General features: G+C 42.1%; 1 protein-coding gene across 1 annotated transcript in view; it reads right to left on the bottom strand.

Annotated features, from left to right (window-relative positions):
- Positions 1–3,269: 3,269 nt before the first annotated feature.
- MCF2L (MCF.2 cell line derived transforming sequence-like) overlaps positions 3,270–16,237 on the bottom strand; it is a 296,792-nt gene continuing 283,824 nt past the window's right edge. The window contains exon 28 of the mRNA XM_006883804.1: positions 3,270–3,386. Coding sequence (XP_006883866.1) covers positions 3,270–3,386 — 117 coding nt within the window. The remainder of the gene's footprint in view (positions 3,387–16,237) is intronic.

The following is a 16,237-nucleotide window of genomic DNA, read 5'->3' as shown; positions in this document are numbered from 1 at the left end:
GGGCAGATCCAAACCACCAGAGAGACATGGCCTTTTGGTGGGTAGTGAAACACCCTGCACACTGGGTCACCAGAGCACCTTCTATTAGGAATACATATTCATTAGGAACTCATTTCTGTCAAGTTGATTCTGACTTCTAGCAACCCTTCACAAGAAAAAGAACTTCCCCGAGGGGATTCCAGAGCTCTGGTGGCCAGTTCGCAGGCAGGGAGCTGCACTTCTAATCCAAAGGCTACATCCACATCTCGAGCAGTTAAAACCACAAGCTGCTCCAAAGAAGAAGGATGAGGCTCTTCCTGTGTGATTAACAGTCCCGGAAATCCACAGAGGGTCAGCTATGAGTAAGTGCCAACAATGAATAGACTTGTGGAATTACAGGGCTTCCAAAATGATACAAAAGCAGACTGCGACCTCTTTCAACCATGGGGCTGCTGGTGATTTTGAACAACCAACCTTTCAGTTAGGAGCCAAATGCTCAACCACTGTGTCACCAAGGCTCTTTACATGATCATAAAATAACACCCCAATGCCCTGAACATACAACATATAGGAACTCCTGTGCCTTTACAAATGAAGGCAGACGGCAAGAGATGCTGATATTTATTCAAACTTCATCCATACAATAAAGAAATTTCATTTACATCAGCAGTTTTTTTTTTTTTTAAAAGTTAACAGGGAATGAAACGTGGGTTTTTAAAGTGCCTTTATGAGGAAGAGATTTAAAAATAAAATGGAAATACCATGTTGAGATGAAGGGAATTGTGCCCAAACAATATATTAATTATGTTACATGTTGTTTTTTTCAAATAAGTTATACACCAGAAGAAAAGCTACCAAGTTTTTGTACGATTTCTATTTTATTACCATATTCTAGAGAGGTCTGGCTAGCAATGGTCTTGCATTACCACAGGGTGGCGCACGAGTGCACTTAACTCAGGTGGATTTCCCTTGGAAACACCAGTGGGCAGGACAAGGTTGGTTGTGGCTCCAGTGGGTGCGAAAACATATGGAGGAAACTGTAAAGTGACACATTTTCAGCAGCGTGAAGACTATAAATACATCCTTTACATCAAGATATATATGTACACACACATCAACATATATACATACATATAAAAATATCTGCCCCAACCAGATACAGAAAGGGTTTTGAAAGAACAGAATTTGTTTTTGAAACACACACACACACACACTCTCATGAGGAATAAAGTGGAAGAGTTTTCTTTCCAGTTCTGCCTTGATTTGAATAAACTCTCCACATTTATCTCTATGGATCCAAGGGTGATTATAATACAGTACGCGGGCAAGGTTTTATTCTGTGAGCAGGAGGAAGGTTGTGATGGAGGAGGGGATCGCTGAGGTACTGCCTGCATCTTCTAAGGCTGAGCATGAAGGAACCATGGTACTAATTAAGCGGTATTTAACAGCACTGGTTCAGATGACATCCTTGCAAAAATTGCATCTTTATATTTTCTTTAAAAACAATAAAAATACCCTAATTCAGTGAAGCTTTTTTAAAAAAATTGAGTCCCCTCATTTTTATGAATAGAAAAGAAGAGCAATATTTTAAATTATAGTTTAAGTGTTCTTTTGAAAATGAAACCTATGTCTGTAAAGAAAATGCCTTGGTTTCTAACTGCTTTGGGGCGTAGAAACGTCCTGATTTCATCAAGGGCTCATTCACCTCGTTCACCTGTGAGCAGGTTCGAAAGAGCCTCAGGGAAGGAGGGTCATCAGTTTCCATGAGAGACAGACCCCCCACCCCAGATCATTCAGTGGTATAAACATGTTTTGATGTAAACCCCAGTAACAAAAAAATAGTTTTATATCAAATACAGTATCAAATTGTCATTGTATGTAAACACAGTGATTCTTGGTAAAGATCAGAGGCCAAAGTACCACAAAAAAATGGCCATGGGATACATCCCTGTTTTGTTTTGTTTTTTTAAAAAAAAGACTTGTAAAAGACGAGAGTACTTCCCTCCCCACCACCCCTCTCTCCTCAAGCTGTTGGGTCAGTGAATCACCCAATTCTGGAAACAGCTTCAACAGTTAGGTGCGTTCCTGCAGAAAGCACTGTACCAGATATACCAGAACACAAAAGCTGAATGGCTGGAGCAAGGTGTCATTCCTGGCTGCTTAGAAAGACCTAGGCCTCCCCATGCAGGAGTGCAGGAAGGGACGTGTGGAGGCCGCTGGGTACCTGTTCTCAGCCTTCTTCCCAACATGTGACGTGGCCTGCACCCATCTCCACCCACTGTTCCCAGGAAGCTTTGGTGTGCTGTGGTCGTGGTCGCCTTCCTCCTGCGGAAACTGGCTGCAGAGGGTGTTCGGACGTGGAGACCTGAGAGCAGAACCTTCTAGACCCTTTCCTTTCAGAAGGTTCTCCTGCAATCCTGTATCTTGGATTTCCTCGACAGCCAGGTAGTTCAGCTCTTTCAGGACCCTCTTTCTCCAGGATTTCTTGTAAAAGCACCATGCCCTCACCCAACTAAGCAAGCCCAAGCAAAAGAAAACTTAAGAGATTCGCATGCTGGTCTACTGCTCGTCGGCTTCAAGAGTCTGCTCAAGAGTCCTTACTATGGGAAGTGAAGCCAGGCCTCGGCTGCTAACCCTTGAGGTCTGAGAAGGTAACATTGCAACTTTCGCTACAGCTGGAGGAGTTGCTCAGCAAGGCGGAGCCAGTGCCCGACTCTGGAAGAGGGAAAAACAGAGGATGAACAGGTGGAGATTTGTGTCAGCTTTAATTTATTAAAAAAAGAAAAAAAAGTCCCTCCCCTCTTTTTCTTTTGGAAGTCCTTGGGTGCTTGCTGCACATGGTTAAACACTCCACTGCTAACTGGAAGGTGGGCAGTTCAAACGCCCCTCAGGGTGCCTTGGAAGAAAGGCCTGGCAATCGGCTTCCAAAACTTTATCCACTGAGAGCTTAGGGAGCACAGTCCTACTCTGACACGTGGGGTTACTGTGAGTTGACTCGATTGCCGTGTTTACTGTTTCTGCTTCGGTTTTTTCCTTATTTCCAAGTGACTCTGGGCTGTGACCAGGAGGGTCTGAGCGAGGGTGGTGTGGTGTGTGGGCTCTTACCTGAGCTGCTCAAGCACTGAGCTGATTTGGATTTGCCGATGAGTGTCGACAGGCTGCCGGCCAGCACCCACCCCTCCTTACTGCTGGTCACGTTCCTAACATACCTGGAAGGGGTGTGAGTGTCAAATGGCTCTAGCCCGGGTATACACCAGGTCCTAGCTGTGAGTGGATTGAGGGGGCCCCTCTTACCAAAGTCCCTCGTCACCCTCGTGGATCACCTCCACCACGTCCCCGCTCTTCACCGAGAGCGCCTCAGGGCCTCCAATTTCCTGATCGGCTACGACTGTGTATTTACCGGGAACCTAAATGGGAGACGATGGGAGAGAGGCACGTGAGAAGGCACAATCTTACTGCCACCTTGGACGCCAGCTCACAAAACGAAAGCCCTCCGCAGGAAAACCAGCACACCGCGCTGTGCACAAACTGGCCCAACCACACCGTGTGGACCCCTTCTGTGCCGCAACAAGAGAAGAATCAGTGCTTTATCAGCATATAGCCCAGCTGGGGAGTTCCAGGTGAGATTATTAACTTTAGACTGGGAAAGTCTCCCGGGTTTAGCAAGATACAAGGTTACACAGCAAGACCATGTTTTGTTTTAATAAATGAATCTACAGAAATTTCTTCAGTTGTTAAACCACACAAACCCCACTGCCAGCAAGTGAGTCTGTAGCCAAGGCAGTCAGGCCCCTGTGTGGCAGAGCAGAACTGTGCCGTGGGGATTTTTTATCTGTTTTGTGTTTTCCTTTTGGGCTATAATTTTTTTTTCATTTTTTAAAACTAATTTTAAGGAAAGTTTACAGAGACTCAGGGTTTCCATTCATTCATTGTTGCACTTTTCTCCCTGCCCCCCCCAAATCGCTCTTCTCTTTGAAAAGTGAAAAAAAAAAAGAAAAAAATTCTTATATTGTTATGCAATTCCTCCCCCCAAGTCCACTCCACTGTGCAGCTTTCATTCTGGATTCCTGTCATGACAATAATACCTAATTAAATGTCCCTTTTAAACAGTTCTCTCCCTCATCTGTTTCAATGCAGTATACATAATTTATCCCATCTTTCTCAGTCTCCCCTCAACGCTGATGTCAGTCCCATTTTACAACAAAGGCCCTATGCAGTATTTGTCCTTTTGTGTCTGAGATACTTCACTCAGCATAATGTCCTCCAGGGTTACCCATTTTGAATATTATTTCATGAGTTCCTTATTTTTCCAATGCAGCATAGTATTTCATTGTGTGAATATCCCAGAGCTTATCTATCCATTCATTTGTTGATGGGAGGCTCTAATATTTATAGAAGCAGACTGCCAAGTCTTCTATGTGCTGCTGGCTGCGTTTGAACACTACCTTTAAATATTTGTGGCTCTGTGCCACTGGATCCGTTTAGACTCCTAGTGACCATGTGTCCCACTGAGTGACAGTACCCAGCCCTGCAGTGTCGCTATGCTTCAGCCCATTCGTGCTGCAACCACTAATGTCAATAGTCCACCCCCTTAAGGATCTTTCTATTGTGCAGCAACTATTTTATCAAGCCTGACGTCATTCTCTAGGAAGTGCTTCCTCCTGAGAACAGACCCACAGTATGTGAGAGAAAACCTTCACGTTCTTGCCTCTAACCAGCATCCTGCCTGTACTTATTCTGAGACATATTTGTGCATTTTTCTGGCACTATTTTTGCCAACACCACAATACAGAAGCATCCATTCTTCTCTGGTCTTCCTTATTCATTGTCCTCCTTCCCCATGGATATGAAGCAATTCACCACAAAAACACCACAGCCTTGGGTCAGAGCCATATTTCTTCCACCTTGGGCCTATCTCCAGTAGTCTGCTAGGCTAAGTGGCCTTGACCTTTATGGTCTAGACAGCTGTTATCTTTCTGCCCCCTCTCTGCTTCTCTATCCCAGGACCTTTGTATGGCTCATTTTGTCTTCCTGGAATGTTCTTCCCCTCTGGGGTCTGTAAGCACCACATTCTGCTGAGACCTTCCTCTTTGGCTCCCTCTCAATCAGCAACCACTGTGCTCTACTTTCTCTTCCCTGCTTTATACTTTCCCTTGGCCGTTATCTTTTAACATAATACATACATGCGCGCACACACACACACACACACACACACAACACCCTGGTGGCTTAGTGGTAAGGAGTTGTGCTGTTAACCTAAAGGTATATGGTTCGAATCCATCAGCTGTTCCATAGGAGAAAAGTCTTCCTCTATGCAATTTAGAGACTCTGAAAATCCACTAGAGGGTCAGCCATGAGTCAGTTCAGATTGGATGACACATAACACCACAAACACAGACATATATATATATATTTAAATATATGATTGTCCTTACATGCCACTGAGTTAGAATTGAGTCATAGCTGACCCTCTGGTGAGTTTTCAGAGGTGGCAAATCACATGGGAGGAGACTGCCTGTACTTGTGGAGTATCTGGTGGGTCAGAACCTTGTACCTTTGGATTGTAAATACTACTAGGTTAACAGAGCTCCCAGTGTATAAATATAAATAGACATATATCACTATGAGATATTTTTATCCATTTTGCTCCTTGCTTTATATGCCTGGCACATGACAAGTGTTATCTGTGGGATAAGTTCTCACGATACAGAACTGGAGAAAAGGAAGTTCCCTTGGAGCTCGCCCAGTACAGGAGGAGACGGGACTTCATTGGCTAATCTGACAGCTATGAGACAACATGTGAAGGCACAGGCGCTTGCCACTCTTCCCTCACCCCTGTATACATGGGAAGTAACCTCCAAGTTCTACTTGGCCTTTAGCCCTCTGTGGCACCCTCTGCTCTTAAGTCTCTTTGCAGTACTTTCAGCCAGCTGGCTCCTTCTCACATGTTCAGACTTGATCTGGACCCTCAGGAAATGCTATCCTGAGCACCCGAAGAGTCTTCCTTCTATTTGCACGGCATTTGATCCTTCTGTCTTGTGTTTTTAACATCTTTCTCTCCCCAGTGGATAGCTGCCTGGACTTCGGCTCCCTCCAGAGGTCATAGCTCTCAATCTGAGTGGATAAATGAGATTCTTGGCTGAAGATCCAAAAGCAGCGGTGACTTCATGCACAATGAAAAAAAAAAAAGTTACCCCGCTCCTGTGTCATCCCCATGACCAGGTGCAGACTGGATCACTGTGATGCATCAGGGTTTCAATGGCTAATTTTCAGAAGTAGATGTTCAGGTCTTTCATGCAAGCTACTGACAGACAAGACAGATGTTGCTTTTGCATGAGGTGCACTGGCTGGCACTTGATCCTGGGCATCTCACATGGAAGGTGAAGATGTTATACTAATGACCAGTCCAACTCTAAACCAAACCTGCTGAGTGGATTCTGACTCACAGCGACCCTTTGCCAGGTTTCCAGGCCTGTGCACCTTTCCTGGAGGAGATCGCCTATCTTTTCCTGTGGAGCAGCTGGTAGATTTGAACCACCAATCTTTCGGCTGAGCAACACAACAGGAAACACACTAGACCACCATTACTAGCAAACTATTGTAGAGATGAATTAAAAATTATTTCCCTAGCAAATCAAGTGAATGAGATGATTAAAGGCAAAATTAGTTCATATGGTCTGGTGGATGTCTAACTAAATACCACTGAGCAGTATGAGAATCTCTGGTGGCACTGCAGTTAAGCATTGTATTGCTAACCAGAAGGCTGAGTTTGAACCCACCAACCTGCTCCATAGAGAAAGAGGTGTCTGTTTGCTTCTGTGTATCTATATTTTAAAGTTTTTATTTGAGTGAAAATTTACAAATATTGATTTGTCATACAGTAATTCATAACCTTTTGCTTTATAGGGGAGCTCTGGTGGCTTAGTGGGTAAGGAGTTGTGCTGCAAAGGCAGGAGGTTCGAATCCATAGCTGCTCCTCAGGAGAAAGATGGCAGCTCCTCCATGCGATTTACCATTTCTGAAAACCCGCTGGTGCGTCAACTACGAGTTGGCTCTGACTTGACGACAATGAGTTGGTTTGTTTTATAACATTAATTACTGTTGACGTTTAATGATTTTTTTACAATATCTTATCAACTCTGTTGTGTGTTACCTTTCCAATAAATAGACTCAGTTTGTCTGTTTATTGCTACTCCCCTCTCTCTCTTCATCCCTATCAAACCTCCGATATTGCTTCTGAGTATAAACCTTTTGGTAACATTTTATAAAAGTGGTCTTATACTAGTACCTCATTTTAAAAAATGATGATAGGATATGGATTGGGATTGCACTGAATTTGTAGGTTGGTTTTGGTAGTGTTGACATTCTCACAATGTTAAGTCTTCCGATCCATGAGCATAGAATGTTGTATGTTTTAGCATTTTATAAAGATCTCTTTGTGTTTCTTAGTGTTTTGTAGTCTTTCATATCTCTGCTTAGGTTTAATCCTGAAATATTTCATGTTTTGGGTGACTGTTGCAAATGGTATTATTTTTTCCTGTTTTCCTTTCAGGGTTACGTTTGTTACTGTAAAAGAATTTGACTGATTTTTGTATCTTGATCTTATGCCTTGCCATTTTGTTGAATTGAGCAATTAGATCCAGTAGTTTTGTTTTGCCTTCCAATACAATATTGAGCTGTTGTGTACCATAAGTCAGAACCCACTCCTAGCTGGCACTCCAGCAGGTTTTCAGAGATAGTAAACTGTGTGGGAATTAACTGCCCATTTTTCTCCCACAGAGAATCCATCTGGTTTCAAACCATGTACCTTTAGTTGGCAGGGTGATTTTTTTGTTGTTGTTTTTTAAAAATTTTATTTTATTAATTTTAATGAACATTTACAGAGATTGTTGGATTTCCATTCATTCATTGCTGCTTTTGTTCTCCCTACCTACCCCTCCACACCCAGCCCACTCCTCTCCCTGAAAAGTAAAAGAAAAATTCCTTCATTGGTATACAATTCCTCCTCATCACCCAGCACACTCCACCATGCAACCCTCGCTCTGGACTCTTGTCACAACCATATTACCCTATCACTTTTAAACTGTTCTATCCCTCATCCATCTCAATGAAGTATACATAATTTATCCAATGTTTCTCAACCTCTCCCCAACCCCAATGTCAGTCCTGTTCCACAACAGTGGCACCATGCAATATTTGTCCCTTTGTGACTGAGACACCTCACTCAGCATAATGTCCTCCAGGGTCATCCACTTTGAACAATACTGTATATGTTCCCTGTTTTTCAATGCAGCACAGTATTCCACTGTGTGAATACACCACAGCTTCTCCATTCATCCACTTGTTGATGGGCACCCGGGTTGCTTCCAACTCTCTGCTATTGTGAACAAAGCAGCAATAAACACAGATGTGCATATATCTGCCTGGGTGGCAGTTATGGTTTCTTTATGGTATATTCCCAGTAGAAGAATTACTGGGTCAAATGGTATTTCCATTTGCAACCCTTTGAGAAAGCACCATACAGCATTCCATAGCGGTTGCACCACCTTACACTCCCAACAGTGAATAAGGGTTCCAGTTTTTCCGCAACCCCGCCAGCACTTGATGTTTGCTATTCTGTCAAATTTTGCTACTCTTACTGGAGTGAGATGACATCCCATAGTTGTTTGCATTTCTATGTTAATAGAGGAAATAACCAGATTACAGAGTGGGTACCATTGGGCAACAGTTGGGAAATTTAAACTTGATAAAAGGAGAGTGTTTTGTTTTGGTTTTTTCTATGCTGTTCCTCTAGGCTGAGGAAACACTCTACTTTATTTACAGGATTTCCTTCTTTAGAAACTCTTACCAATCACTATTATACCAGAGATCTGAGAGCAGGCACCTGAACACTAGACAAAACATAGGGAACATCACAATTAGTGACAAAAATTATAGAAATTTGTAAGAAAATTAGAGGAAAGAAGACAGAGAGTTCTTCAGGCTCTGTGTCTAAGATAATCTATGCAAACCTAAAGCTGTGAGATGGCCACAGAAATCTATTTCCCTGTATAGGCAGGGTGATTTCTTAACACTAAGCTACCAGAGCTCCTTTTCAATGTTGAATAGGAGTGGTGATAAAGGGCAACCTTTATGTGCCATAAACAGTCTGGTTCCTGATTGCAAAGGGAAAACCTCCAACTCCTCTCCATTGAGAATAATGTTGGCTGTTGGGTTTGTACATATGCTTCTTATTATGTTGAAGAATTTCCCTTATATTGCTATTTTGTTGCATATTTTTATCAGGAAAGGGTGCTAAATTTTGTCAAATGTTTTTTCTGAGTCAATTTAGATGATTTTGTTATTATTTTCCTTTGTTTTACTGATGTAGTGGATTACACGGATTGTATTCCGAAAGTTGAACCATCCTTGCATACCTAGTATAAATCCTGTTTGGTCATGCTGGTGACTTTTAAAAAAAAATATGATGTTGGATTATATTGATTAGAATTTTGTTTTCAGAATTTTTACATCTTTTTTTAAATATTGGTCTATAATTTTCATTTTGAATCTTGTCTTTGCAAACACATGCACCCCAATGCAACGTATCTTTTGATTTCCTGACTGCTATTACCAAGGGTGTTGATTGTGAATCCAAATAAAATGGAATTGTTGAAAACGTCAATCTTTTCCCCATCTATTATGATTTTGCCTATTGGTCAAGTAGTAAGGATTTTTGGTTTTTTGATGTTGAGATAGAAACCATAGTGAAGACTGTAGTCCTTGACCTTCTCCAGCAAGTTTATGTCATCTGAATAATGCAGATTGTTGAGTCTTCTTCCAATGTTGATATGATACTCTTTTTCATAGAGTTCACCTTCTTAATGATTTTCTCAGCATAGACATTTATGATGTATGGAGAAAGGATAAAACCCTAACATACATGTTTACTAAATTTAAACTATACAATGTTCCCTTAACCTGTATGGGCAATTTCTTCTTGATCTACGTATAGGTCTCACATGAGCACAGTTAAAAGCATTCTAGTACTCCCATTCTTAATGTTATCCATAAGTCAAACACCTTTGCATAATCAATGAAGCACAAGTAAAAACCTTTCTGGCATTCCCTGATTTCTACTTTTTGCATTATAGGTGCCCTCATTTAGAGACCAATACCTCTGTCTCCCTAATTTTGTTGTTCTAGGTTTATTAAACTTTATGTATTTTTTTGTCTGAGTCAATTTCAGAATGATGTAATCAGATTAACTTTGAGTTGTTGTTATTGTTGGCCCTAAGGACCCCCTTGAGTATTTCTTATATAGAGTGATTTTCATAAATTTCTTTAGTTTGTTTCTATGGAAATTTCTTAATTTCACTATCATATTTGAGGCATAATTTTGCGGAGTAAAGAAATAGTCTTGGTTACCATTCCCCCTCCTCTCCCTGAGTTTTGTATATGCCATTCCATCGTCATCTTGTCTGAATGGTTTCTACTGAAAATTAGAAGGTTCTCCTTTATAAGTAACTCTTTGTCTTTCTCAAACTTTCAGTATTTTCTGTCTTTCATTTTTATTATGATATGCCTTGGTGTTTTTCTTTTCAACTTATCCTGTTTGGGGTTTACTCAGATTCATGAAAGCAAACTTTCTTCTTCTAAAAAATAGCTGAGAAGTTTTCTTCCAGCAAATCTTCACTTTCACTGTGCTTTTGGAGTCCAAATCACACATAATTTATTCTTCTTGATATTATCTCACACGATTTTTTTTTCTTTTATTGTACCAACAATGACGTTTATTAGGAAAGGAAGCTGGAGAGTTGGGGAGGCAAAGAATATCACATAACCCAAAATCAGTCCAGTTTTTAACCCAATAGTTCTGAGGCACAACTCCTCAGTCCAGGCTCCAGTTTCAATTTAGCTAGCAGCTTTTCCTTCCATCATCAAAGGCAAGAACATCAAAATCCAACTGTGGCCAGCACAAATTCAAGAGGTCTCAGGTCATATTCTGCCACCATTTCTCCACAGCAATGTCTCAGTCTCTCCACTACCAGGGTCTTGTCACCACAAGCCTTACTCGCTTCAAGTTGGCATGGTCCAAGTCTTGCTGCCCAGTGTGAGAAGCACTCTTTATTATGTCTTTGCTTCAGCAGATGATGATTTGCAAGACCCATGTGTCTGCATTTAAGGTAGCTGGAGACCAGAGAGGTTAACTAATGCCTAAAAGTTTTAGGCTAACACCACCAATTGGAAGACCAAAGCTGCTGAATTGAACATGATACAGTACTGGAAAGGAGGTAGCCACACAGAGAAAGAGTTCCAGAAATCTGTATGGAGGTTCTCTTATGTTGATCTGATTACAGTTTGCCCACGTTGAGGGGAAAGTCTAGTGCTGAGCAAAGAACAACCACTAGGGAAGTTTTAGTGGAATCATTCCCAAAGCTCATGCATAACTAACCAGAGTATACAGACCCTCTTTGAACAGACCCAGGAAGTACCATAAGTTAGCAGTAAGTCACAATATCTCATCTCAATCTCTATAATTGTCCTTTGCATGGATTCTCATTTAAGTATTTAACATGCTATTTAATTAGCCACAGGTAGTTTGAACTCAAGACCTGCTTTAAGAATAATACAGACCTGAGCGAGCCAATGCAGTAAACATCAGCTGCATGTGCTTTTTGGGCATGTAGAATGTGCCTAGTGCATCTCCAGATGTGTGATAAATATGAGCACCATTATTTTTTTTTTAGCACCAAATTTTTAAGACTAGTATCATGTGATTCTTTTGCATCCTTTTTTCTGATCCTCTACAAGATGGCTATTGATGGATTTATTCTCCATCTCACTGTGTCTGTATTTGGTTTCTTTAATTCTACTCTTTTGTCCTACCAAGGTTTTAGTTCATTTTGAAATTTAATCTTAATATATTTGGTTTGGATTCATGAGTTCATCTTGAGTTTTGTCTTCCTGTGTTCTTCTTTTGAGACATTTCTGGATCTGTGTTTTAATTATATTTTTGGGGGGAGGAAGGTTGTACTTGTTTAAAGCCTACAAGTGACTGTGGTGGTGCTGTCTTTGTATTATTTTGTTTTACTATATCTGCTGAGCTGTGTTAAATGTGCTGTGTTAGTGTTTCACAGACTGTCTTCTGGTGGATGTGTACAGTTGTCTACTGTTTACTTAACAGTTGAAGGATCACCTCATTGGTGTTGGCTGCAGTCTTTTGTTGATCAGATAGAGCTGATCTTTAGCCTTGCCTGATGGGCAAAGTTGCTGGGGATGTAAGTGTGGCTAGAGACTGTCACCACCATTGCCTTCCGTGCCACTCAGATACACAACAGCAGCAACTCACTGCTGTGGAATTGCAACTGACTGATAGGTGACCTTTCAGAGGATTTTTAGAGGGTGGAAATCAGAAAATTGCCTATTTTTGTCCTGTGAAGCAGCTGGTAGATTCGAACCTTGACCCTTTGTGATGGCTGGGCAACTCTACCCTTAGGCCACCAGAGTGTCCTGCACTAATCCTTTGATGATCTTATTAGATGTTTTCTGCGGTTTCTTCCTTTAGTCAGTGTTTTAAGTATTCCCTCATCTTTTCTTTTTAAACTCTGGGTTCCAGCATTATCATCTGGATCTGTTATCTGCAGCCCACAGGCTCTGTCTAGTCTGCAGTCTTACAGGAAGTTGCATCTAAGTATTTATAGACTTAGAAACCTGATAGAGAAGTTCTGCTTTCTCCTACAGTGTTGCTATCAGTTGGAACTGAGGAGATGACAGTGGGTTTTGGTTTGTAGTTACCTGGGGCTCTGTGACCATTTTGGGCCAAACGATAAGGGAGCATAAGTGACAGGTGCAATGCTGCTCCAGCTCCCTCCCTCCTTAAAGCCCTGGCAGCCACATTTCCTAAACTGCAGGGCTCTCAATGAAGGCAGGAGCCCACAGCCACCACCTGGACTTGAAAACAAGCTGTCCTGGGTCACCAGGCTTTCCTGGTTCACACTGACTTTGTTGAATAAGCAGCAACATTTTGCATGACTGAAATGTCAGGGTGAATTTAACAGCAGCAGAACCTATTTGTCATCAATTGTGGTTAGCAGTTAACAAATTGTCTATTCTCTGCTAGGCAGTGGTGTCACCTTTGGGATAGAATGGTGAACTCAAGATAAATCTTCAGTAAATGAGTGCACAAATATGAAACTGTAAAGTCATCCTTGACACTTCCCCTTTCTTCCAGACCTCCATGAATGCTCCCTCCGCTCACATCATCAAAAAAGTCCTAAGGTTCTATTATAGATTAAATGGTTTGTTCCCAAAGTCCGTGTGGTGGATCCTAAACCTTACACCAGGCGCTGTAAGCTCATTTAGGAGCGCCCATTCTTTGTTAAAGGAAGAGTTGAAGGCTTAGTGGTAAGAAGTTGTGTTGCCAACTCAGAGGGATGCAGTTCAAACCCACCAGCTCTTCTGGGGGAGAAAGATGGGCCATTTCCTCTTGTGTGATTTACTGTCTCTGAAAACCTGCTGGAGGGTCAACTATGGGTAGGCTCTGACTAGACGGTACTTAACAACATTCTTCATTATGTTAATGGGGCATTATTAGTGTAGGGTGCATTTTCAACCAATTTCTTGAGACACAAAAGAGCACAGTGAATAAACGAGTGAAAATACAAGAGAAAAATACAAACCACATGGTCACCAAGGAAACTAAGAACAGAGCACAGCAGCTGGAAAGAGACAAAGACCTTCCCCACAGAAGACAGTGAAAATAGACTTCCCTGTGTTCTGATTTTTAGTGACTTCAGTGAACAAAAGAGATGGAATGAGACAGTAACTGCAATAATGGACTAATGTATAGTAGAGATTTTAAGAAGGGCACAAGATTGAGCAGGGTCTTAGTCTGTTCCATGTAAGGCCTCTATGAGTAACCCAATGACACCTTAACACTACCCAACTGAGAGAGTAACATTTATGCTCATAAAGTCACCCACCTATGGTATTTATGTTATAGTAGAAATGAAGAGACTCTAACTCTGAAATACATACAGAATCCAGAACTGCTTTCATGGTGCGTCAAGCCACCATCACCACTTGCCTGGCCTCCTCTTAAAGTATAAAAATCCAACACAATTTGATGCAACTATGAAAAGAGTCTTAGAGAGAAAGGACTTCAAAACACTGGCTGCCTTCTGCTAGCCCAGTGGAAGGCACTCCCAGACCTTCCCTGGTGACTGTGCTTTCCTCATGGTGCCTGCAGGAGTGGAGCGAGGTGCTATCTCTTTCCAGAAATAGGAAAGCAATGCCCATTTGATTGTCTTCCTGCTGGTTTCTGAGGAAATAGGGAAACCCTCTGAGTGATAACTACCTGAAAACAAGTATCACCTTACTATGTTAGAGCCCTATTGTCAATATTTAAAGAGAAGGCAACTTCAGAAAACCCTTCAATGAACAGAATTATGCCGGGGGGTGGGGGGGGAGGAAATAACTTTTTAGTATTGATGTCTGTTTGGTTTCTGTCCTCTATAACCTTTTTCTCCACACATAAGTCTGAGTGACCAGACAGTGTTATAACTGCTTTAAACCTCCCAGTCAGTTTCCCAACATCGAGTCCCAATCCTGCCACAAATATGGCTTCTTTTTGACCTCATCCTTCCCCTCCTGACCCTTCACAATCTGCTCGATCCAAGACTGCTTACCACTGTTCCTCCCCTAGAATGCTTCCCTTGAGCTGTGCACAGGTGAGACAGCAGTTCATTTCCTCCAGGTTTCTCAAAAGTTCAGAAGCAACTTCTGTTACCCTGTGTAAAACAAGGCCCCTTCCATCCCCATCTCCTTACACAGCTTGACTTTTCTCCATGGCATTTATCATGCTGAGCATGTCTACAGGTTTGCCTGCTTCTTATTTATCTCTCTCCTCCAGAATCCGAGACTTTTTGTTTGCTGCTGTATTTCTGGTAATAGATCAGAGCAGGCATGGAATATACCAAAAGTGTCTGATGGTACAATCCTGACACGGGTTAATTTATTTGGAAATAGTTATTCTTTGCCATTAACAGATAATATTGTTTGGAATGCAAATCTATACTTAAGAGAATTCCCTTTTTCTTAAAAACGAGACAGAGATGGAGTTATAGCTTCTAAAAAGTTCGGTAAGAACATGCTATCTACTGAAAGGCTGGAGCTCTGGAGGTCTAGTGGTAGGAAGTTTCACAGGCAACTCTAAAGCACGCAGGCTGAATCACTTGCTGCTCTGTGGGAGAACGATGGGCAGTCTCCTCTCCTGTGACTGGAAGCCCCTGAAAACCTGCTAGAGGGTCACTATGAGTCAGTTCCAACTTGATGGTATGAACAATAAACGTATGACCTGTCCCTTTTCAAATGAAGACAGTCTACTTGTAGTTAGTTTGTTGTTAGGTGCTGTTGAGTATGACTCACAGTGATCCTATGAACAACAGATCTGAACTCTGTCCTCTCCTGTGCCCTTCTCATAATTTCTTACATACGTGACCCCAATCACTGTGTGAGCTCTGGTGGCCTGTGGTAAGGAGCTGCACTGACAATTCAAAAGCACATGATTCGAATCTACCTGTTTCTCTGATGGAAAAAGATGGGCAATTACCTCCCATGCGATTTATTGCCTCTAAAAACCCACTGGAGGGTCAGCTATGGGTCGACTCTGACTTGATGGTATATAATAACATATGTTAGTATTTGGTGGTGGTTTTGCTGTCAAGTTGTAACAAACCCAGAGCTGACTCTCCAGTGGGTTTTTGCACCTTACAGCCAAGGTTCTGCAACAATGGGCTTCAGTGTGGTGGGATTGTGAGGATGGTACAGGACAGGGCTAGGTTTTGATCTGTTGTTCATAGGATTTCTATGAGTTGTAGTTAACTGTACGTAGCAACAGCACTCATCTGTCAAACTGTCATACCGCCGTGGCCTTTCATGTTGCTGTGATGCTGGAAGATATGCCACCAGTATTTCAAGTACCAGCAGCGCCACCTATGGTCTTCAGTGGTGCTTCTCAAGTCAGACAGGCTAGGAAGACAGACCTGCATCTACCTCTGCAAAATGAGTCAGTGAAAACCTTATAAAGCACAATGAAATATTGCCCAGCCCAGGGCTGGCGGATGAGTCTGCTGAGAGGAAGGCTCTGAGAACACACAGTGGCCACAACGCGGGACTTGAGCATTCCAATAACCATGCAGATGGCACAGGAGTGGGCGGTGATTTGGATTGGCCTGAGTCACAGACAAGCTGACAGCTCCTGTCAACCACCAGAAGC

Source organism: Elephantulus edwardii, unplaced genomic scaffold, assembly GCF_000299155.1.
Source record: "Elephantulus edwardii isolate Elephantulus edwardi_28Jun2011 unplaced genomic scaffold, EleEdw1.0 scaffold00030, whole genome shotgun sequence".
Classification (NCBI taxonomy): domain Eukaryota; kingdom Metazoa; phylum Chordata; class Mammalia; order Macroscelidea; family Macroscelididae; genus Elephantulus; species Elephantulus edwardii.
This window is presented reverse-complemented; position numbering and strand designations above follow the sequence as displayed.